Source organism: Eretmochelys imbricata, chromosome 6, assembly GCF_965152235.1.
Source record: "Eretmochelys imbricata isolate rEreImb1 chromosome 6, rEreImb1.hap1, whole genome shotgun sequence".
Classification (NCBI taxonomy): domain Eukaryota; kingdom Metazoa; phylum Chordata; order Testudines; family Cheloniidae; genus Eretmochelys; species Eretmochelys imbricata.
Window position 1 is genome coordinate 101,441,316 of NC_135577.1, and position 23,835 is coordinate 101,465,150.

At 42.3% G+C, this 23,835-nt stretch overlaps 1 protein-coding gene and 1 pseudogene across 2 annotated transcripts; both read left to right on the forward strand.

Annotated features, from left to right (window-relative positions):
* Nucleotides 1-321: 321 nt before the first annotated feature.
* Nucleotides 322-11,860, forward strand: CALM1 (calmodulin 1). Of its 2 annotated transcripts, none has more exons than XM_077819258.1 (6): nucleotides 322-513; nucleotides 4,379-4,409; nucleotides 5,522-5,665; nucleotides 8,762-8,868; nucleotides 10,336-10,471; nucleotides 10,744-11,860. In XM_077819258.1, the coding sequence occupies exons 1-6, from the start codon at nucleotides 511-513 to the stop codon at nucleotides 10,770-10,772; spliced, it is 450 nt and encodes a 149-aa protein (XP_077675384.1). In that variant the 5' UTR covers nucleotides 322-510; the 3' UTR covers nucleotides 10,773-11,860. The 2 variants fall into 2 exon arrangements, with proteins under 2 accessions (XP_077675384.1, XP_077675385.1); XM_077819259.1 differs by lacking the exon at nucleotides 322-513 and adding an exon at nucleotides 3,771-4,275.
* A 9,819-nt stretch (nucleotides 11,861-21,679) lies between these two features.
* LOC144266572 (swi5-dependent recombination DNA repair protein 1 homolog pseudogene) lies at nucleotides 21,680-22,360 on the forward strand (annotated as a pseudogene).
* The last annotated feature ends 1,475 nt before the right edge of the window (nucleotides 22,361-23,835 follow it).

Consider the following 23,835-nt stretch of genomic DNA (forward strand, 5'->3'; position numbering starts at 1 on the left):
GATTGAGGGTTTGGGTAGCAAGGCACCTGCCACCCCCCAGGGTCCTCAGATGCCCGAGGGCCGCCCTGGTGAGAGATCGTTCTATAGCTGAATTAAATCCGGCCAATCCATGCCTAACCGCTGGTGAGCGTGTGCTGCACCCCTGGCAGGCAGCGTGCGCTGCCGTCCCTGCACGGCGCCTGCTGGGGAGAGGGAAAGCCTGCCCCGCTTGCCAGCTGGGCTGGCAGAGGGGAGTGAGCCTGGCGGGGAGGGGCTGAGCATGGGGGCTGGGCTGCCCGCTGCAGTCACTCTCACACAGGCAGAGGCTGGGAGGAAAGGGAGAGAGGCGCTGCTCCGGCGGAGGGATACAGCCCTACATATATAGCAGGGAGGTGCAGGCTCACACCTACAGCATTTGTCAGGGGGGAGCCGCTCGGAGGAGGTAGCAGCCGCAGCAGCTCCTGCTCCTTTGCTCGAGCAGCCAGTGTAGCAGCACCAACCCAACCCAACCCAGCCCAGCCACCCCGCGCAATGGTAGGTAGCTGGCGTGCAGCGGCCGGTAGGGCAGACTTTGGAGCTGGCCTGGACGGGGGGAGGGGGGCTGGACGCATCTGGATTTGCCATCGCAGTGGAGATGGCTGGCTTGTGACGAGCTGCTGCTGAGCTTCCTTGCCGCTGCGAGGGGCTGGGGCAGCCGCGTGGCGTTGGGCTTGGAGCCCGGCTTCCTCTGCTTGCCCACCCGCAGTGGGGAATTGGGTGGGAGCGAGGCTGGCTTAGGGGCTGCAGGGGACCCAGCAGCGGGGTGGGTGAGCGGCGGGGGTTTAGGGGGGCGGCTGATCGCCCCCCCCCCCCGGTGTGAGGCGAGACTGGGCAGCCGGGCTGAAGCCTGCAGACCCCCCCCCCCCCGGCTGTTTCCCTGCGCCGCGTGGCCGCGGTTCCTTGCATCGCGCAGCGATGGGACCCGCTGCCGCTCGCTCTCCGCGAGGGCTGGGAGCTGCGGGACGCCGTGGCTAGGAAGCTGTCACTCCCGCGGCTGCTGGCAGTGCCGCTTCCCTCCCCTTACCGAGTGCTGGGGCCGGTCCCGCTGGGCAGCTGGCGGTGCCAGCAGGGTGCCTGGGGCGGCTGGCTGGGATGCCGCCCCGGAGCGGGCAGTCTGCGCTGCAGCGCCGGGGGAGAGGAGTGGCTGTGCCGCCGCTGGGGCAGGAGGTGCGGGGCGCCCTGTGCCGCCGGCTGCAGCGGCTGCTCCGGGGCTCTGCCCAGCGCCCCTGGGTGGGAAGGGGCGGATGCCGGACGTGGGTGGCCTTCTCCTTAGCGGGGCGGGGGACAGCAGAGCCCCTCCCTCCATTGCTGGGGTGGGCGAGGGCACCCCCAGGCTCCCTGCTCCCCTCCCCGCTCGGGCAGGGAATAGGGCTCCCGAGGGGGGCGGGAGCTGGGCGGGGAGGGGGGCACTAGGGATGAAGGTACCAATCCCAATTTCAGCACCAGCTGCACTGCGCAGGGTGGCTGGGGTGGGGGAGGCGAGGGCTCTGCGGCTGCTGCGCTTTTACCCCCCAGTCCTTAAACGCAGTAACGCCAAAATCCTTCGCAGGCTGCATTACATCATGTCTCCTCCTCTTCCTCGCCAGCCCCAGGAGGGTGAGACAGGGCCGCAGTGTGCGTCGTTTCCATTAGAAACTTCCCAGTTTCTGCTAGGGGTTAGTGGGAGGAGAGCAGCTGCTACAACTCTGGAGCCTTTATCTTTCCGGAAGGGGCCTGGCTTCCTCATTGGAGACACGACTCTGGATGCGCATGGGAACGGGTGGCTCCTGAGGAGTAGCTGCTTGGCTCCCTGAATGAGGGGTTTCAGGGGGACCTGGGAGCTGAAGGGGATGGGCAGGCGTCTGGGGATGGCAGAGAGATTCCACACTTGAATCACGCTCCTAACCAAAGGACGAAACGGGATATTGGACAATAGCGAGAGTAGCTGCTTCTGTTGGGGGGCGGGCGGTACTGCTGCAGTACATGGCTGCTGATCCCGTGGTTTGGTGGGGAGGGGTGCCTGTGGCGCTCTAGGAGAAGAGGGGCTCGCCTTCCTTGGGTCTTCTTTCACACTGACCTGGATTTTTAACATCCGTGCTATCCATGTTTACTTTAAAAGTGCATCACTTGTGCATAGACTAGGCTGTGGGGTCTGCCTCTGTTCGGTCTGCTCTGAACATCGGGTTGCTGGACTGCAACCCTGGACTCTTAATGACACTGGGTTGAGAGAGTCTCCCCTCCCTGCAGTTTTTGCTTCCTATAGGAGCCGTGAAAGCTGGGGTGCAGATTACCAAATATGATTGTGGGCCATGCTGGGTGTTCCCCACCCTACCCCCTCCACTTCCCCCTTCCTGTTGGGCGAAGGCTGAGATCACTGGGACAGGATTTTATGACTTGGCTGGGTGGGGTGATTTCTCTGGTGTAGGTACCTTTGCCCTGGTAGCTCGGGTGATCAGACAGTGTTTGTGCCTGTTGCTTAGGAGGGTGAACTGGATCACCTGCAAGGTCAGCTTTTTAAAAATAGACATAAATGCTGCTTGAAGACCAGAATATTGTAAGTTTCAAATTGGGGGGGCTTCAAACTGGTGCTGGGGATCTGAGTTCCTCTCTATTGAGGTGTGGCTCTATTTCCTGTTCTGCAGAGCATTGCTCTGATATGTCATGCTATGTAAATTACCTTTTCTGTTTCACTTACTAAAAGAGAATCTCTTTACTGGGACTGTAGTGAGGAGGGTGGGGTTAATACAAAGTGAGCCCTGGCCCACATACCCTCAGTTATGTTTTAATATTCTTAAACACACACACAAAAGCTTTGTCCATATGAGGCTCCAATTAAATAATTAGTAGAAATAATTTCTTTCAATCACTATCCTTTTGTAATATTATCCATAAAAGTAGTCTAACTACAGATGGAAGTGCTTTTGGGTGTGTGTGTGTGTATAAATATTTAATGTACACAACCTTTCAACCCCATTGTCCAGAGACCAACACAGAGTGTAACAAATATACAGCTTATTTCACACTAGCATTTGACACAATTTCCTCATAAAAAGAGCTACGTTAGTGTAGCTAACTGCGCCAGACTTAAAATTATTGCTGTTTCACAGGAGAAATTATAAGCATCTTGGTATCCTTCCTAACTGATCAGTTAAACTTTTTGTTATGTTTTTGTTTCTCAATTTGGTGTAAAAATTTATTTTTATTAAAACAATAGAGTTAAAAGCACAGGGTGCTAGGAAACCAAATATGATTAACCTGGTACCATGCAATCCTCTAAAAATACTGAAACCAATTAGGTGGGTTTTTCCTGTCTCTAAAGGAAGATAAAGGGTCTACACAGTTCTTAGAACATAAGAATGGCCATACTGGGTCAGACCAAAGATCCATCTAGCCCAGTATCCTGTCTTCAGAAAGTGGCCAATGCCAGGTGCCCCAGAGGGAATGAACAGAACAGGTAATCACCATGTGATCCATCCCTCGTCGCCCATTCCCAGCTTCTGCCAAACAGAGGCTAGGGACACCATCGCTGTCCATCCTGGCTAATAGCCACTGATGGGCCTATCCTCCATGAACTTGCCTAGTTCTGTTTTGAACTCTGTTATATATTGTTCTCTGAACCTGTGGGATGGAGAGAGCTTTTTTGGGGGTGGTTAAAAATAAAACCCTTTTTGAAGCTAAGGATGAAATGTCTTGTGTTAAAGGAACATGTTTGGTTCCATTATGGGCCCAACAAAACACACATGCAGTTATCTGCTGATTTCAGATGTATTGGTGGTCTCAAGACACAGTATTTACATATTGTAAATGGCATAAACCTAAGAAATTATAGCTTAACAGAGACCTTTCATTGCATGGTAACATTCCTACCTAATGGAACTGTTACTTTAGTTAAAAGGCATAACAAATGCGATGTTGACAGAAAAGCATATAATTCTAAGAACATGGCATAAATCCAGATCTTGCAATCATGGTATTATCCTATCGCAAGCTAAAAAACTGCTAGGTCAATATTGTGATGGAATATCTCCAGGAAACACTTGGGTTATGTTGAATCACTAGGGGATTTCTGCTTTGTGCCTTAAACTTGGCCATATTGGATTTCTCCATAAACTTGATCTGGCTATGGCATTCTTAACTAGTCCTAAAATGTGTAGTCTCTTTGTAGCATTAGCTATTACACTGAGTCTTAGATGTTGCTGCATGCCATTGGTGGGTGAAATCATTCTTCTGTGTATTGAGTACTCCTGGATTTCTGGGACTGAAAGGTGCAGTATAAAGGTAATACATTAAACTTCCTTACAAAGTCTGTATTGCATCTCCATGGCTTGACAGAGCTATAGGAAAACCATTTTCTAAAATAACTTTTCTACTCTTCATGTAGGCTGATCAGCTGACTGAAGAACAAATTGCTGGTAAGTATCCCAATTAAGAAAATTGGTGAGCCAAAAGAGAGCCAACATCTCCTTTGAATGTTGGAAAATATCTCTAAAACACTGCTGGATGTTCTCTCCTGAGTTTGAATATTAGTCAACGAGCAATACAGGCAATCTGCATTGAGTCTCTAAAAGTTTTGGCACATAATTGCTCTTCCCTCTTATTTCACTTGGGAAATTTTGTGTTTAAAGAAGCTGAAGGAACACTTCTTTGGATAATTGAGGCCCAGCACCTAGGTCTGGTGTGACTTTTAAAAACAAATCTTATAGAAATATTAAAAATCCAGTTAATTCAAAACGAAGCTAAATAATCCCTTCCAAAGTTTGGAATCCAAATATTGTAATGTTCCAAAAGTTCAATCTTTCCTGAGATTGAAAGTGGAACTGACACGTGTGCACTCAACTTCACTTGCTACCATTTGCTTTCACAAGCCAAATCAACAGAATCTTTAAAACTTTTGAGTTCTCTTGTGTTGGCAACATATGTAAGGAAACTTTTTTCTCTTAAATCATCTCTAATCTAACACTGCCTTTCTAAATTAGAGGAAATGGTTAAGAGGGTAAAGCATGGGGTCTAAACTTTTGGGAGCCTATTTAATTTATTCGTTGCTCACTATTATCATTTTAGTAATTCAAAAATAACCGATAAATGACAAAGGCATCTCTGTCAGGCACGTCTGGCTAACTCCCTTGTTTCTCTAATCTTTGCTCAGAGTATTGTGCACAAACTATTTGAAATATTGTGTTATTCATTACTCACTCCCCCACAAATAACTGCTATTGATGAGAAATGAACTTGACCCAACTGGGTCGCTCATAAACAGGGTAGCATGTGCTTATCCAAAACTTGCACAGCCTGATGTAATGTACAGGCTAGGGAGTGTGGTTAGAGGGCAGTGGCTTGGACTTGTGATACATTTGTCAGAAAATACAAGTCTAAAAACACTAGTCTTCTAGTACAGACTGCAGACAAAGTGCATTTTAAAATCCTACAGCATGGACATTGGGGTCAGTCTTGTCACAAAGTATTATTTTGGTACTGTTTTGATGGTGGTCATAGTACTTAATGATTGGGCTGTTTCTGTCTTCAGAGTTCAAGGAAGCTTTCTCCCTATTTGACAAAGATGGTGATGGCACCATCACAACGAAAGAGCTTGGGACTGTCATGAGGTCATTGGGTCAAAACCCAACAGAAGCCGAATTACAGGATATGATCAACGAGGTAGATGCTGATGGTAAGTGTGGGGAAGATGCAGTTGGCAGTGTTTTACTCATGGTGAGTGTGCACACCGTACAAGCTTGGGTTTGAGCTGGGTAATGCAGCCTCTAAAGTCCCCCTCTTTCCTTTGACAGTATTCCATTAAAATCTGGTCCAAAAACAGTGTAGGGGTGGGGGGGTTTTTTGGTTTTTTTACCTATCTACATAAAACAACCACTTGATTTCACATTAAGTTTAATATGAACATAGTTATTGTCATTAACTATACCAGTAGGCATGTGAATATGGGATAGTCAGAGTCAAAATATAATACTGATCAGGGCTTCTGCATCTGTGTCCTGCTCGCTGCTTCTATCCAGGGTTCAGTTTCCTTCCGCATCAAAAACTTGGGGTGTTTTTTTTTTTTCACCTCTTGAATTACTGCAACCTATAGTTCACTGGAGTACCAAGTAGCTTTCCCATACCTATTCAGTTACCCATCCCATATTGGTCTCAGTGGCAACTTAATCTTTAATTTATATATTTTAATCCATTGTATTGGCCATGTAGTAAAAACTGACTTCTTTTCCTCTTCTCTTAAACTGGGTTAGGAGTTAGGCTTTATTTAGTAGACTGATAGGGAGATTGACTTGGGTAAATGGATGCCAGAAAGGGTAACACAAGAACTGTGTTCAAAACTTGCTTCAGATTCATGGATGTGCAAAGGGAAGGTGCTTCATACTGGCTCTGTCATGAGAGGAAAATTTTAACTACTATGGTATTACCAATATAATAGCAAATTCTTTAGTGTCTCTGACAAGGGTATAAAGTGTATTGAAAGGGGAAGTGATTATTTGACCTTTGTGAAGAGACTCAAAATCAAAACCAAAACTACTTGTGAAGTGCAGGATACAATTACTTGCAAATTGCTTAAGGCACAAGTGTCAAAGAATCACCTTCCACTTTTGGTTGCTGAGGCAAGTGTAATAGAAGAATTAGACAAGTCACTAATCAGTGTCATGAAATCTAGCCTGAAAATTAAATGAGTCTGAATCTCAGGGCTCCAATATAGTGAGCATATTCTATCCCTTTAATTAAATTTAACTTGTGCTACTTTTTGTACTAGGATGATGTGCCATAACCTCCTGCAATGGACGCTTCTTAAAAGCGTGCAATCTACTTTAATCTCTTTTTGGGGTGGCAATCAACTTAATTGACAGATTGTGCCAACCATTAAGAATCTTCCAAGAATTGAAAATGGGTAACTTTTTTTGTTATGTGACGTAAAAGTAAGCTTCAAAATCGATATAGCTGTCTAAACACTGTTGGCCCTCTAAAGGAATTCTTAAACACTAAAAAACCAAGATTGGAAACTGTTAGAACAGCAACAAGGCTACTAAAACATGAGTGCAAACCTTGATGTAATAGATGTGCCACAGCAGGATGGCTTGACACAAGACTTTGGGTACCAGCATCAGGGCAGACTGTGAGGAAATGGGGCACAAACCCCAAATTGGTTGTGAGTTCTATATGTAGATTTCACCAACCAGTTACCAAGTGTAAACTTCTCAGGCACTAGAACAGCCTTAACATTTAGACACAGATAGTTGCCTTGGGTACTTCAATCTGTCTGGCCACCCAGGTAAGCTTACCTTTGTGATAGATGGTTCTTTACACCAAAGATCACAGCAATATTCAAGTTACTCCCAGTCCATTTATCTCAGGTCAGTTGTACCTTAGATCTCTCACCAAAGACCATACTTGTAGCCAATCCTATAATAAATTAAAGACGTATTAATAAGAGTTATTTACAAGGTTAAGGTGCACATACACATATAAAAGAGTTCCAATTGTTTCAAAAAATAAGCTGTAATGAACAACTTCTGTATGTCCTTAAGAACTAATCCAGGTTAAACGCTGGGGATCTTTTGCTTATGCTTAGTAATCCTTGCCCCTCAGAGCCCCAACAGCATAGAGATACAGTTCCTCCTTGTTAGGGATTTTTATTCCCTTTTCTCTTGTGCTTTGAGCTGCAAATTTATCTGATGAAAGAATTTCTCTCTTCAGCTCCTCATGATCAACAAAAGTTGTGAAAGTGAGCAATCGACAGTCTCTTGTCCTCTTTGACACTGGATGAACTATTGTAGAATATATCAATGGGCCTTCTTTGTTGGGCATGATAAACACCTTCGCATTTCATAGTAGTTCATAGAAAAGGAGTATTAGTCTCTAAGGTGCCACTAACAAATTTATCTGAGCATAAGCTTTCGTGAGCTACAGTTCACTTCATCGGATGAAGTTGATGAAGTGAGCTGTAGCTCACGAAAGCTTATGCTCAGATAAATTTGTTAGTCTCTAAGGTGCCACTAGTACTCCTTTTTTTTTTTTTTTTTTTTTTTTTTTTTGCGAATACAGACTAACATGGCTGCTACTCTGAAACCTGTTGTAGTTAATGTTTCTCTCCTGTCTGGTGACTTGTGCAGTTAGGCGCTCACAGTGCAAGTGCTCAAGTATTGCCTTATAATATGGGATACAGATGTTATAGGTGAGATTAGACTTTATTGAATGCTTTTAAGTTGCTGCATGCATTAAACAATAAGCAAATTTTTCTAACTCTAATACATATTTTAACAATACTGACACACATGAACCAGACTGATCCCAGTTAGCCATCTGTCAATAGTCCAGTGAGGCAAGGGGACCTTAGCAGGAGCTGAGGCCTTGTTTTGCCAGCATTACAAGGCATGTCTCTGGTCACATTAAACCACTTTTAACAGTAAATGGACATGGTCAAAATATAGCCCCTAGGATGATGAATTGATGAATTCTGGGGTGTGGGTCTGGAGGGAAAGTAGCAGTCCATACAATAGTCCTCATTACTTCCATGTTTTCAGTGGTTGCTTGAGCATACTAGAGCTAAAAATGCTATATTAGCATTTTAGGGGAAGAGGAGTGACCTAAGCGTGACCACTTACAAAGTTCTTGGAAGCTTCTCTGGTTTTAGTGTAAAAATGGAAGGTAGCTCTTAAATACTTGATCAGTAATGAGACTTGTCCCTTCCTAACTCTAAAGCTAGCTTTGGTATCAGGGAAATGATGGGACTCTAAAGTACAGATTCATTTCTGTGTTTAAGGCAATGGCACTATTGATTTCCCTGAGTTCTTAACCATGATGGCCAGAAAAATGAAGGACACTGACAGCGAGGAAGAAATCCGTGAGGCATTCAGAGTCTTTGACAAGGTACTGCTAGAATCCAAAGCTTCAGACTTTTTTTGAACAGTTTTTAATGATGAGCCTCTTACTCCTAGCATTGCCCTGTGCTTGCCTGGAAGGTGGGTATAAGCCCTTCTACCAGCAGCAGGAGGAAAACTTATTTTGGATATTATAGAGTAGGCTTGCTGAAACTGCTCCGCCAGGAGAATTGGCCGGGGGGGGAGGCACAGTGGCAGCTGAGGCTCTTTCATGCTGGAATCCCTGGTAGCCCTTCTCTCAAGAAACTGGGATGATTAGACTTGTTACCTATTTCGGTATGAAAGGTGTGTCCACTCTTTCTCTCCCCCTCCCCCCCCAGTCTCATGACCTAAAGTACCTGAAAACAGGTGCAGAGGGCTTTGCTCACCTGTATGTAGACCTTTCATAAAGTTGAGATCCCCTGTTCAACTTCTAATATGTATGAGGAGGTGAAGCTTAGTAGTCTCTCTGTTCTGCTTATGGAAAGCTTGTTACCAGAAGCAGAGGCTCTCCATTTTTTCTCAAAAGACAGACATAAGCACAAGAACATTCTCTTCCCTCTACATGACAGAGGGCATGGTTTCCCCCCCTTTGATTGTGTAAGATAACTATCTTCACATCACTAGACTTAACAGGACAGCCTTAATAGCCATAGCTATTAAAAGAAATAATTACCCAAATCCAGAATAGATCTAGAGCATTACTAGAACAGTTTCTCTCCACTAGCTCAAGTATTGGGGACACTGGAGAACGCCAGCTTCAAGTCCTCCTCTGCCATTCTAGGTTCTGTACTGCAGCTAGTAGGTGGAGTTTGGATCATTTCTCAATGTGCTTTGTGTACTCTAGATCTTATTGCCCAGGAAGACACTCTAGGGAAACCAGCAGTTGGTTGAGGATGTGATGCTACAAAAGGTCAACTTGCTGCTCTTGCATTCTGTTGGCAGGAGGAATTAAGTTATTGAAAACACTGGGCTGACATACTGAAATTAAAGAAACCCAAATTAAAAGATAAATTACCATTCTGTTCTCCAGGGTACTGGAGACTTTCTGAAAGTGTCTGGAAGCATTCAGAACTTCTAAGAATCACACCTCCAAACTAATAAATATGATACAAATGTAGATGTGTGTGCTTACCTGGGTGAAAGAGTCAAAGATGTGTATAAGGCATACAAAGACCAAATCGGGTAAGGCTACTTACCTGGTCCAAATAAGTATAGCAGACTTCACTTTTGTTCTGGAACACGCAGTCCTCCTTGTGTAATGGCTCCATCCTCTATGCTTTAGAAGGCATGACTATAGCATTTTCTGTGGTTGGATAAGATGAACAGTGCACCAGGCCTCCAGGCTGGGTACTAGGTTACTGATGCCTCAGGGCATCTTGGAGAATAAGTTTAATGTAGAACCATCTCAGCTAGGCTTTATGTTCCAGTCTTCTGAATTGTCATTTTCAAACCTATGCAACTATCTTCCTCACAGGATGGCAATGGTTATATCAGTGCAGCAGAACTACGTCATGTTATGACAAACTTAGGAGAAAAGCTAACAGATGAAGAAGTAGATGAAATGATCAGAGAAGCAGATATCGATGGAGATGGACAAGTGAACTATGAAGGTAGAAAAAGATGCTCTTTTGTTTGTGCAGTCACTTACAAACTCTTAAGTAAAGCTTGCTGGATGTTAAATAAACTTGATAATTTTGGAGTTTGAATTACTCTAACAATTCACTAAACTATCTACATTATTGAGTGAAAAGACTTGATCAGAGCTTTCTGTTTAGATTTTAGATGCATGGAAAGTTTATGCCAAGGGCAGTTAAGAGATTTCCTTGTGAAGTTAAAATTACTTTGAAGATACAGAAAGTCACGGTGGTTTTTGTCTTTTCAGAATTCGTACAGATGATGACTGCAAAATGAAGACCTCCTTTCACCTTTTTCCCCTCTAGAAGAATCAAATTGAATCTTTTACTTACCTCTTGCAAAAAAATGTTCATTTATTCATTCTGTTTCTGTATAGCAAAACTGAATGTCAAAATACCTTCTGTCCACAAACTGCATGTAATGGTTGGTGGTCCTGTCCCCAAAAGATCAAGTTAAACATCAGTTTTACAATCCAAGTAACTGTACTACCTTTAAAAAAAAAAAAAATTAAAAAAAGGAAGCACTTGGTGAACTCAAGTTCCATTTGCTAATGACTATTACACTGTTTGGGCTGGCCAATTTTTCATGCATGCAGCTTGACAATTGAGCACAGTCAGACATTTGTAGTTAATTTAAAAAAAAAAACCCAAAAAATCGACTATTTTGTCCAACAGTGGATTCTAATTCAATTTGTAGTGTAAATTGTCATAGCTGGTTTACTTTAAAATTGGTTTATACCTCAGGATGGTATGCAGCAAAAATGGTCAAAGGATGCAAAATTTAGAGGAAAGTGCCCTAAATGTTGAATGGTTCTCCTGTATGTAGCATTGTGCTCCAAAAAAAGATGATCTTAACTATGGGTGGCATGTCTGTTATAATATTGGTTTAACATTGTCTGCATTGCACTATAGTGAAACGGGTGTCAGGCTGTTACCGTTCACAAAATTTTTAAAAGAAACCTTCACCAAGGGAGCATCTTTGGACTCTCTCCTATTTTTAAAACCTTCTGTACCATGACTTGGAGCTGGCAGAGTAGCCTGTGGACTTCAGCACAACTATCAACATCGCTGTTCAAGCTATTACAGTTTGTCCATTCCAAGTTGTAAATGCTAGTCTTTTTTTTCCAATAAAAGACCATTAACTTAAAGGTGGTGGTAAATGCTTTGTAAAGCTGACTTGTATATAAATTTAGACACTAAACCAAAAAAGCAGTAGGAAGGAAATGTTTTTATGAATGACTTGCTGCTAAATTATAATGCACATGTATGCAATAACTTATCCCATATCTCTTAAAGATGGCAAGGACTGACCTCTTGTAACCCAAGACCTTTGCTATAAATAAATGAACTTGTGCTTGCCTTTCATATCATGACAATGTTAATTTAGTTGGTGTCAAACTAGTGTAATGCTGACTCTACAACTATCAGTGTAGACACAACACTTCATTTCACTAAAATGGAGTGCTGTCAGCCTAAGTGCTAACAATAGGAACTACATGCAGGTGTCGTCTTATATACACATTATTTAAATCTATTTGAAAGCTTGGACAGCTCCATGGAGTCTAGGCTGTCTGACACTCTGTGCCAAAACAAAACTGGGTGGACAGGGAGGAATTCAAGACCTAAGTTCCACCAGGGGGAAAGGGCAAAAGAGCACTTGGATGCACTCCAGTAAGCAAAGTGGGGCCAAAGGAACTAGCACAAGCTTTTTTTGGAAGCTAGAACTGCTGTCTCGGCTGACTTCTCAGATATTGCCACATCAGTTTCCCATGTCAAAAACAAGTTGGCACTACTCCTCTGCATGTAGCAACATTCTTAATCATTTCAGTTCTGCCAAGCGACATTCTCTATTCCTCAACTCTGTGAACAACTGCACAGCAGCCATATCTGCAGTGTACCGAGCTTTCTGTCTGAGCTTGAAGAATGCTTTTAATCTGACTACATCCACTTTGGATGGCTTTTGTGTTCAGGGGGGATATGTAGTCCTTGGATCCTTAATTGTAACTTAATGTTTCTTCACATACCTAGCTGGACTTGTAAATGTTAACTACAAATTCAAGGCATAATAGGGTGGCAGTTCCATTCTTGGGAGAGACGTGGGTTAGTATGTCAGTATAGCTTTAGTTTTCCCCTATATTGAACTAATACAGCCTTTCCAGAAATGTAGAACCAGGTGGCTGTTTCAGAGTACCAATCACTTATCACATGTAAAGCCCTGTGGGCTGAGCAATTGTGTAGTATCTCCTAACCACTAACTTGGAGTGGGTGGGGTACTTTATGAAAGACTGCATCTCTTCTGCTGTATTCTTAAACACATTAGGTGAGTTAACTTAAATGCTTGCTAGTAAAGAGAGTTCTGCTCTGAGTAGTATCTAACTTGATTAGAAATGAGTGTGGCAATGCTGACGTGCCCTGTATCTTCTTTGAGGGCAGCAGCATGTCTACACTGTAGCTGGGTATAAGCCTCCAACCACAGGTAGACAGGTTTGTGCTAGCAGGGCTCCAGCTAGTGCACTAAAAATAGAAGTGTGCATGCTGAGGCTTAGGCAGAGTATTCAAGATTTGGGCATACCTTGAATTCATATAGAGACAATATATTTTCTGTCTTATCTATCCCTTTTTCTAATGATTTCCCAACACTCTGTTAGCTATGTGTTAAGGCTGTGTGTACTTAATCTTTTTAAAATTGGGAAGTTGGACACTTAATTCCAAATGTTTACTTCTAAAATAGTTTTAAGCATAAGTCAAAATGTACAAGAGGCTGAGCCTAATATTTAACTTTTATGAGCCAAAATAAACTTTAATGCTACAGTTGAGCCAAACCTGCTTTTTAAAAAAAATCCTGTAAAATTAGATTTTGCTATGCCATTAAAATCTACAAAATCAAAACAGTCCCCTGGAGTGATTATCACTGCTCTTCTCATAGTTTTAAAAATAGTGAGCAAAGTCCAAACTGCTATTTAGAGTCAGACAATGTAATAGGCCACAAATTAGGCCTCTGGCAATATGAAAACAAAATTGTTGTCTAGGTAACAAAACTTTTATAGAAGGCATCTGTAGCAAGCAGTCACATTTGCTTTTTATATTAATTGAATTCTAGTAAAATTAGACAAGATTACTCAAATATCCAATGTTTCTGGACCATAAATGAAAGATTTCCTCAAAATATTCTGTTAGTAATTCAATCTTTTGACTATTACAACCCTATTTATATATACAAATGCTATTTTCTGGATCACACAATTACAAACAACAAAACACCAACCCCAAACCCTCAACTATTTCATTCAAATACAGGGCTAATATAACCAATCAAATAATGGAATTATAAAAATTTTGATCAAACTTCTTCCCTCTGAAGTTGTGATAGTGGAGAGACTTTTGAATAGTTAATAATGAACTATCTAACTTCTAAGGGCTTGTCTACACACAAAATGCTGGAGGTGCAACTGTTGTGCTTCAGTGTAGACACTACTTACGCTGAGGGGAGGTTTCTCCCATTGGCATAGATAATCTAGCTCCCTGAGAGGCAGTCACTATATCAACAGAAGAATTCTTCCATTGACCAAGCACTATCTACACAGGGGTGGCTTAACACCACCTGGATTTTTCACACCCCTGAATGGAGCTAAACTGACCTAATTTTCTAGTGTAGACCAGGCCTGCAAAAGAAAATTCTTCTCACAACATGAAGCCACTTTTTTCCCCTGCAAATCTGAGTGGTTTAAGATAAATACAGGAAAATTTGTATTTAAGATTAAGCAAGAAGCAGAAGGAGGTGTTAGACCGGGAATGAGCTAATCCCTAGAACAGACAGAAGGAGGTGCCTCAGCAGTGAATGGACCCCATATAACTTTTAGCCCAGTGGTTAGAACACTTGCCTGGATGTGGGAGAACCTGGGTTCAATTACCCCCCACTCCAGGGGGCAGAAAGGATTTGAACAGGTGTCTCCTACCTCTCAGGAGAGTGCTATAATTCTGAACTATTGGATAGTCTGATGTGGGATTGCCTCAGTGTCTCCTGTTAAAGCTGTTTCACGTTGCATAAGTAAAGAATCATTGGAGAAGGGTATGGACCTTGGGACTTTCATTTTCTAGGCAGGTGCCCTAACCAGGCTGTACAGTCACTCACTCTTTTACTGGCCTAATGACAAGTGTTTATTAACATTTGAATAGCTTCAACTGGAGACACTGAGGTAGGTCCCCTGTTAGATTAGCCCATAGCTCAGTGGTTAGAGTGCCCTCTTGAAAGGGATGGGAGATCCCTCTTCAAATCTTTTCTCACCCTCAGGCTGAGGTAGGAATTGAACCTGCTTCTCCCACATCCCAGACAAGCACTGTAACCACTAGGCAAAAAAAAGGTGGGCACCACTGCCAAGTGTGGAGTGAGGCATTTCCCACAATAAATATCTTGGGTGCCTAAGCCACCTGACACCAAGACAGGTGTTCCTGGGTGTGGAACAAAAATAGAGAAAGACATCTCCCTGCAGTCTGGACTTAAGATGCCATACTTCCTAAGAGGTGCATGAGACCCACCACTCTCATCAATATCTCCCATTGGCTAGTTTAGGCAGTTCCCTGCCTAGCATACTGGCTTTTGTGAATTGCTTTCTTAGGCACCTATCTCATCTTACGCATTGTACAGGGAGACTAGGCACTTAACTCAGGCTTTGTTGAGCAAAATGTTATTCCAGGGATTTTCAAATATCCAAGCCCCTTTGGGGACTGATTCTTCAAGGAGAACTGCATAAGTTTTCTCCCAGTGAACTCATTGGATCTATACATATGTGCTGGAAGTAGGAGTGCTGGGGGTGCAGCAGCATCCCCTGGTTTGAAGTAGTTTCTATCATTTACAGAGTTTGCAGTTTTGTTTAATGGCTTTCAGCACGCCCACTATAAACATTGTTCCAGCACCTATCTATGTGTAGCCACAAGGATCAGTCCACACAACAATTCTTACAGGTTCAGGGAACAAGTTCTGTTTGTGGAATATGTATTGCTGGACATGTGTAGAGATCAAGAAAATGAACACAGGTGATTTTCAGAATCCAGGTGGAGCTTGCAGGGCAGACAGTTAGGAAAACCACTGTTGTTTTTGTAAATTGAGCAGATTTGACCCAGAAGTCCTTGGGAGATAATAAAGGGGAACCTTTTAAAACACTTCTAGATTTTTACTTTTCAGAGTAGAGGTACACTTCTAAAATTTTTAGCTTCAACATTATAAAGTTCAAAGGGGGAAAAGAGTCAATTAATGGTAACAAGTAATAAAGACAAAATATTCAGGAAGAGCAAAAACTCTTGCTTAAAGGGGTGAAGAATACAGCCACAAACAGCTTTTAAACCTCTCCCAGGATCCTTTGGAGTGGGTGAAGATGGATGGCACTGCATCATAATGGCAGAAAAGGGTTTTAAAACATCTCGCCCAGCATCTCCTGGTGTAGACAGTGCCAGACAACACACAATGGAGACAGTGACAGCAGAGAAGTTTTAGTCCCTTTCTCCTAGCATCCTGTGGGTGTAGGTGTAGTTTCCTGATGCTGCCTTGGTCTTGCTATTCTGTTATGCTTTTTCATATAAACAGTTCAACAATGTAGCTGGGAAATCTTTTATACATCTCTCTAGAAAGTCACTTCAACCCACTTTAATTTGAATTGCCTCATAAGTCAGCATTTGCTGAGCTACTAAAGGAGTTATTGACTACACAACTTTTCCAGGCAATAAGGTAGATATTCCAAAAATCCTTGGTTCAGGATATCAAGGAGTTTTGGGGTTTCACTTTTGAAATGAATAAAAAACATTTCCCCACAGAACTCTTTCCTGTACAAGTTTTGTAGTTGCCATAACACTTAATTAGAAAAATACACCCAGCAGCGTTTAAAAAACAAACATTCAAAAGGGAACAAATTAACTCAATTCAGCCAGCCATAAAAATCCTGCTTTTGATCCCCCATCCTTCCATACTTAACTGTTTTACAGAGAGTTATGCAGTACATACTAACTCATTAAAGAATTGTTACCTTTGTATAGTGAATGCGTATGGGGAGGGAGGAGAGAGATTTGAGCATGATACTGTCTCATTTCTTAAGCATTTTGTTGTAAACAAAGCTACAGATTTTGAATGGAAGCTTGCTGGGGAGTGACTTTCTCTAGCAGCAGTGCTGTCATTCAGTGTCACATTTTCATTAAAATATACCCTTCTCCCATCCAGCTTTATGTACGTATATACATGTACACACACACAGACACATTTATGAAAACTCTCTTAGCTGTCAACCTGCTGCAGGCTAAAACTTGTCAAACAGGTGCTCTCCCCATGCTGAGCTTTTCTTTCTGGTAGATGGCAAAACACAACAGTGATTTTAGATGGGTTTTGATTGAACTACTGCCAGGTTTTGTTGTTGCTGGGTATATTGTGTGTGTATGTGTATGCAGTGGAGTGTAATAAAATATAAATCTCCCCAAGCATTCAGACTTTAACTTAGATGGGTTTCTTTTAATAACTATGTTTGTTTAATAGATGTAAGTACATCAGAAATGCCCACACACAAGCTCCAGGTGTCCTTATGATTAATTAAACTCATAATCACATGGTGATAGCCATCCAGCAGCATAAGAATAGTATTGAAAGAAAATAACTTTTGTTGATTTACTGACTGAGTTAATTTATCTCTTCCATTGCCAGGTAAGATGTTTTACAGAAGCATAGTTAACATGTGAAAATAAGCTATTATGCATAATATTTTCCAAACAAATGAGTTTCTAGTGAAAGACCCTGCCATTTCACCACCAATTTAGGGTGTCATTCTTTTGATTTACTCTACATACATATATAAAAAACATGCATTAAAAGAACATCATTAAGATTGAAAAGTCAAGCTCTCAAAAGTTAGGAAATGCCAGAGTTAAGGTTGCCTGTACAACCTTAATTTGGCCCCCTTGGACATTGTGATGACTCATCCCTGAGTTACCTCTGAGCCTGCCTAAGCCTGAGTTACCTGTGAGCCTGAACCTACCTAAACCTGATGATTCATCCCAGAGTCAGAGAGTCTGATGAGTTAGCAGAAGCAATTACCAGCAGGTCTGTTGACAGGCCCCATGCCATTCAACCAGGATTCAGCCAATCCAGAGACAAGGACCCACCCAGGTGATCCCAAGGCTGGTATATAGGCTCCTAGGAGAAGTACTCTCTTGTCTGCTCAATATCACTAGCTGGCTGGGAGTACTCCCATTATTAGTAGTTTCAACAAAGTGACCATGCTCCTGCTCCAGTCCCTGCCCCTTGCTTCTTCTCCAGCTGTAGCCACCCTTGCTCCTGCTTCTGTTCCAACATAATCCTGTGCCTGTTTCCATGCTAGCCAACACCTATTCCAGCCTGCATCTGCTCCTGTCTCAGCTGGTTGTCCAGCAATTCTGACATGCTTATAGGTTGCTCTTTAATTACATGATCACATACTATTTTTCCCTCAATTGGCATCATAATGACACCCACATGGGGCATCAGCAAGGTTGGAACCTTTATGTTCAGCACGTAGACATCTTCTACTTGAGCCACTGGCATAACTGATAGCAACAGTAGTAGCACCACTGGGAGAGATGGGACAGTTTGCCAGTGTGTTTCAAAGTTATTTGCAGACAGCAGAGAATGCTGAGTCTCAGGAATCCGGAGTTCCGTTCCAGGCTCTGGAGGTGAATGTGCTCTAGCTGACAGAAGCTCTTCTGACCATTCCCCCAAAGTGTGACTCTCTTCTACTCTGTCCCCTACAATGTGCCCTTGTTCTGTCTCTTCATCACACTGGCTCCTCATCCCAGCACCAGTCTCCATACCTCAGGCTTCCCATCCCACTTCCAGTCTCATTGCCAAGTAAGTCCTAATCTTACCCTTTTGGACTCCACATCACAGTCCCAGGTTTCCCAATCCCAGTCCCAGTCTCATTGCCCTCCCAGTTCCCCACCCCCCACAACTCCTCATCCAATCTGTCTCTCACTCTGACCCTGACCTCTAGTTTCCACACCCCCTACATAACCCATACCCACTGGCTCCCAGTCCCAATCTACTTACACATGCTCATCATCCAAACACAATGTCCCCGGCTCCCTGGCTTCTTGTCCCAGTCTCTTTGCTTAACCAGTACTGGTTCTTCCCCTGGACACTGGCTCCTTGTCAGATCTGTCTCCTCTTCCCCCTCATCACCTTCTCCCTGTCTTCTGTATTCTCAGTCCCAGTCTCCTTTCCCAACAGGTCTCAGTCTTTTGTCCTTTCCCAGCCCCTGGGCTTCTCATGTGATCTCAGTCTTCCTCGCCATCGACTGGCTCTCTTTTCCTCCTGCCTTGTGGCCATCCCTGGCTCCCAGTCCCAGTCCATTGCACAGCAAATCACAGTCTTCTCCCCTCCATTTACCCCACCACTCCCTGTTCTAGTCTTCTGCCTCTGGCTTCCAGCCCCAATTCTAGTTTCCATGACCAGCCAGTTTCTGCTTCATCACAGGCTCTTTGTTCCAATCTATTCCCCGCTCCCATCCTTCTATCTACATATCTGGCTTTTGTCCCCTCTGCATTGAAATCAGGCAACTTCCTTCCCTACAGTTGCCTGAGCCCAGCAGGGGGTCACTGAGAGCACAAGAGAGTCTCCCTGGTAGCACTGCCGGTGCCTGGACAGCACCTGGATCAGCCTGCAGAAGCCCAAGCTTCAATTGCAGGGAAAGTCCTGCTTATCTCAGGGCTGGAGCATGACCAGGGCAGATGGACTCTTCAGGGAAGGTAGCTAATCTAACTAAGAAATCTAAGAATTCTCTATTAAACATCTGCGAACTGTGATTTTCCAAAGGCTTATAATTTTGTCATATTTGGCTCCTTTTCATGGGGAGGCAAAAGGCACATCCCTGAAACAAAGGCCTCTCTCTGCCAAATTTCAAGTGTCTGCTCCAAAGCATGGGGACACTAGAGCTTCTCAAAGAAAAGGTCACCAGAATTGTTAACGTGGGCAGCACAATTTATTTTTCCTTATTCTCAGAAAGAGCTGAACTGTTTTGGCTGAAATTTTCCAAAATATTTAAGCCTGAGATAGACCCCCAGCAAGGAAAATTTCAGCCCGAACAATTATACCTGGCAAAGTTATAAGCAACTGAAAAGAGGGTCTTATAATGGGAAGTGTCGGGCAACCTTAAAAATAGGCAGTGATACCCACCCCTCCTATAATCACTACAATGCTCATCACCATAATATTGAAGTACTATGGAAGAGACAAATGAAAATTTCAATTTCCCTGAAAGGAAAGAGGAATAGCAATATTGTATTTCAGAATAATGATAACATTTTTGTTGGTTAAGGAATGTTGAAAATATGTTATTCTTGTCGTAGTTACTTATTTTCCAGTGTTACTGACCAGTCTAGTGATAATTAAAACATATCTACATTTGTGAAGACTGCCTCTTCCTACATTTGAAATAGTACTTTTATCTCAATATTTGCTGCTATTTATGTCAGTATAGAAATTGCGTGATAAATTCATGCTCCACTTGAGGTCAATAAGAGTATTACAATTAAATTTCTTAAGAGCCAGATCAGTCTCTCTCTATATATGAGCATACCCACATATTATGGACGTTTCACCAACTACTGAAATGCAACCACCTCAAGATTGGAATGTGGTAGCTTTTTAAGGGCCCACTCTTGCCATCATGTTGTTCCCATTGAAGACAGATGAATTCGGGTAGCAGCCTGGAGCCCTGATGTCATACATCATTGCTACATAACAGTTTGGAACAAGATGGGGGCAGCTGTGTAGTGTATCCAGTTGAATCTGCAGAGACATATAAGTAGGTAGAGTGTTCATTACCTAAAGTGGATTTTAGTCAGGACACAAGTGCTAACAACACTACTCTGGCAAAAAGTGCCATTGAATTATAATGACCATAAATGGTCAGAAAGTCAGTTTTACATCTCAGCTGAAAGGCAGCATGTCCAATAATACCGTGTTGGGGACTGGTTCAATTCTGGCTCAATCTTTATTCCCTTGCATTTCCACCCATTAAATCTTCCCCATCTCATAAAATAGAGTAGTTATCAGTGGTTCACAGTTAAGCAGGAAGGGTATATCAAGTGGGGTCCCACTGGGATCAGTTCTGGCTCTGGTTCTGGTCAATATCTTCATCAATAATTTAGATAATGGCATAGAGAGTACATGGATAAAGTTTGAGGATGATACCAAGATGGGAGGGGTTGCAAGCACTTTGGAGGATAGGATTAAAATGATCTGGACAAACTGGATAAATGGTCTGAAGTAAACAGAATGAAATTCAATAAGGACAAATGCAAAGTACTCCACCTAGGAAGGAACAATCAGTTGCACACATACAAAATGGGAAATGAAGGAAAGAGTTCTGTGTGTTACAGTGGATCACAAGCTAAATATCAGTCAACAGTGTAACACTTGCAAAAAAGAAAAAAGAAAACATCATTCTGGGATTTATTAGCAGGAATGTTGTAAGCAAGACACAAGAAGTAATTCTTCTGCTCATTATGCCTCAGCTGGAGTGTTTTGTCCAGTTCTGTGCACCACATTTCAGGAAAGATGTGGACAAATTGGAGAAAGTCCTGAGAACAGCAACAAAAACAATTAAAAGTCTAGAAAACATGACCTATGAGGGAAGATTGAAAAAATTAGGTTTGTTCAGTCTGGAGAAGAGAAAATACTGAGGGGAGGAATGATAACAGTTTTCAAGTACATAAAAGCTTGTTACAAGGAGGATGGAGAAAAATTGTTCTCTTTAACGTCTGAGGATAGAACAAGAAGCATTGAGCTTAAATTGCAGCAAGGACTGTTTAGATTGTACATTAGGAAAAATTTCCTGTCAGGGTGCGTAAGCACTGGAATAAATTGCCTAGGCAGGTTGTGGAATTTCCATCACTGGAGATTTTTAAGAGCAGGTTAAACAAACACCTGTCAGGGATGGTTTAGATAATACTTAGTCCTGCCATGAGTGCAGGACACTAGACTAGAAGACCTGTCGAGGTTCCTTACAGACCTCTGATTCTGTGATTCTATGAAACATAGAAACTGGAAATGGACCTAACAGGTCATTTATTCTATCACCCTGGCAATCTACACTTTTATACATATAAATACTTATATAGTGACCAGCCTGCACCTGAGGATTCCAAGTAAATTAGCTTTTCATTCTCAAGATGGAAACACCCTTGTTAGACAAATTGACATAAATGCAGAGGACTCCAAAGGACTGTGGGACACCAGCTCTTTGGAGCACTAGATCAAGGAAACAGCCAATGAACACAACATGTAGGGAGCAATTAAGGAAAGCTAGATGCTCATCTAATTCTGCTGTGGCGGAATTCATTTCACTGTAGCAAAGTGCCTTGGAAGAGATGCTGAAGAAAAGGATTACACTATTCTTAAAGAAGAGTCTCTGTTGACAAAAAAGACTCTGTCCCAGATTACAAGATGGCTGTGAAAGCCTGAAGAAAAACTGTGCTAAAAGTACACATTTGAAAAGTCTTTTACACGAGACACATCTCTGTGTATTCAGAATTCTTCCCATGCTGTTCCCATTATTCAACAAAATCTGCTGGAGGAGAAGATAAGACTGGCAAAGCAGACTCAAGAGAAAGGAGAGCTACTTCAAAGGTTCAAACTGGTCAAGGTGTACAAATCCAATAATAATTTGTCAGAGTTGCAGCCTTTAACAGCCAAATGGAGCAGCAACACCTAAAGTGATTCTTTATGAGCTCCAATCAGCCTTGTCTGCAGATGGAAAGAAACCGAGATTCACTATGTTGATAGACAATTTTGGATTAGAAGAACAATTACTTCATTACAGAAGAACAGAAGAAGACTTTACAGTTACATAGTCTACACTTAGAAAACTCACAGTTATAAAAACAATGTCTTCAGAAAAGGTTGAATAAATTCTGATTCCATCAGTAGTATTACATCATCATGCTACTCTGTGCCAGACTAGTGGATTGTGCTAATAGACTGTTCTTAAAATCATGTATTAGATGCAGCATGTATAAGAGGCAGTTATTTTCTGGAGAGGATTGACTCTTGTGGACTGATGTAGCAAAAGCTGAGTCTTACTGAGAAAATTGCCATTAGTGAATATGAAGAAATATGAAAATAAAATCTAGTAATATGTACTTATCAGCTGGCAGTTGATGGGTTTTACACAGTACATTCTCTTGCTCATTATGAAATAATGGACTCAAGTTAGGTGCTGCTTCTAATTATACTAAGACGTGGAAGAATTGTGCCCTTTGTTTGTGGGGAACAAAATCTCCATCTTCACAAAGTTTCTTCCAACTGCCAGTCAACTGATGCCAGCATTCTAAGGGTTAAGTAGTGGTGTAATCAATTTGCACATTCTTAATTACTAAAGTAATATTGAGGTCTTATACATGGCTTTATTTCCTGTGATTTTATTAGAATAGAACCTATTTATATAGTAACAGAGGTGCTGTTGGCAGTTTACAGACATAATAAGTTCCTGACCCAAGTGGAATCTAACCTAATTAAAACAGATAACACATTGAGGATGGGAAGAGATCATTTGGGTGTGTGGGAAAGAGGAAAAACATTTTTGGAGGGTAATTGCTATTTGCGCACTATTAACTTCTAGTTTTTGTATATATTTTCAAAGCTATCCCAAAGTAATAATTGGAGAAATTTTTATTTTAATTCCATATATTTCCTACTTTAGGGACTAACATTAAGACTACTTGTTGACTTGTCTCCATCCTCCCTATAACCTTTGGGGGAGAACCTTGGTTTCAGTTGTTAACATCATTGTTGAAGGACCAATAAACTGATGGTAAAATTCTCACTTTCATCTTTGCAAATTCTCAGTCCAGTGGGTTATAAACATACATTTCCATTCAGGTTTTGTGATAAATCCGGTTGGCTTCACTTTCAGTTAATAGGACATGAATATTTCAGTCTAGATCTTGACCTATTTTAAAGTTGTTATAACCATGAGGCAAATTTTCTCCAGAGTCTATATTTCTAAATGTTAAAACTCCATCACTATTTAGGAAAACTAACTCAGTGGCCTCTGCTGATAAGCCAACAATAATTTTGTTCTGTTGCTGCAGAAAGGCACTTACGGACTGGTGCCCCATGAGTTGTGATACTTAGACATGACTGGTAGCTGAACAAAGCAGATTCATTATTAGCTCTGAATTTTCTTTGATTCTGTAGATCTAGGTCAGACTGAGTGTTACCCTAATGGGGTTTTGTGGTTTCATTTAATTTTTTATTATAGCTTTCTTTTTCTTTAAAAAAAGAAAAATATTTAAAAGGAAAAAGGTATTAACGGTAGAAACCAATG

Bases quoted from the DNA above. Each gene is read 5' to 3' on its own strand.
- CALM1 (XM_077819259.1), top strand. From the start codon at position 4,120: ATGGCATTCTTAACTAGTCCTAAAATGTGTAGTCTCTTTGTAGCATTA. The intron at 4,276-4,378 runs GTAATACATTAA...CTCTTCATGTAG, and splicing joins CTGAAAGGTGCAGTATAAAG to GCTGATCAGCTGACTGAAGA. The intron at 4,410-5,521 runs GTAAGTATCCCA...TTCTGTCTTCAG, and splicing joins GACTGAAGAACAAATTGCTG to AGTTCAAGGAAGCTTTCTCC.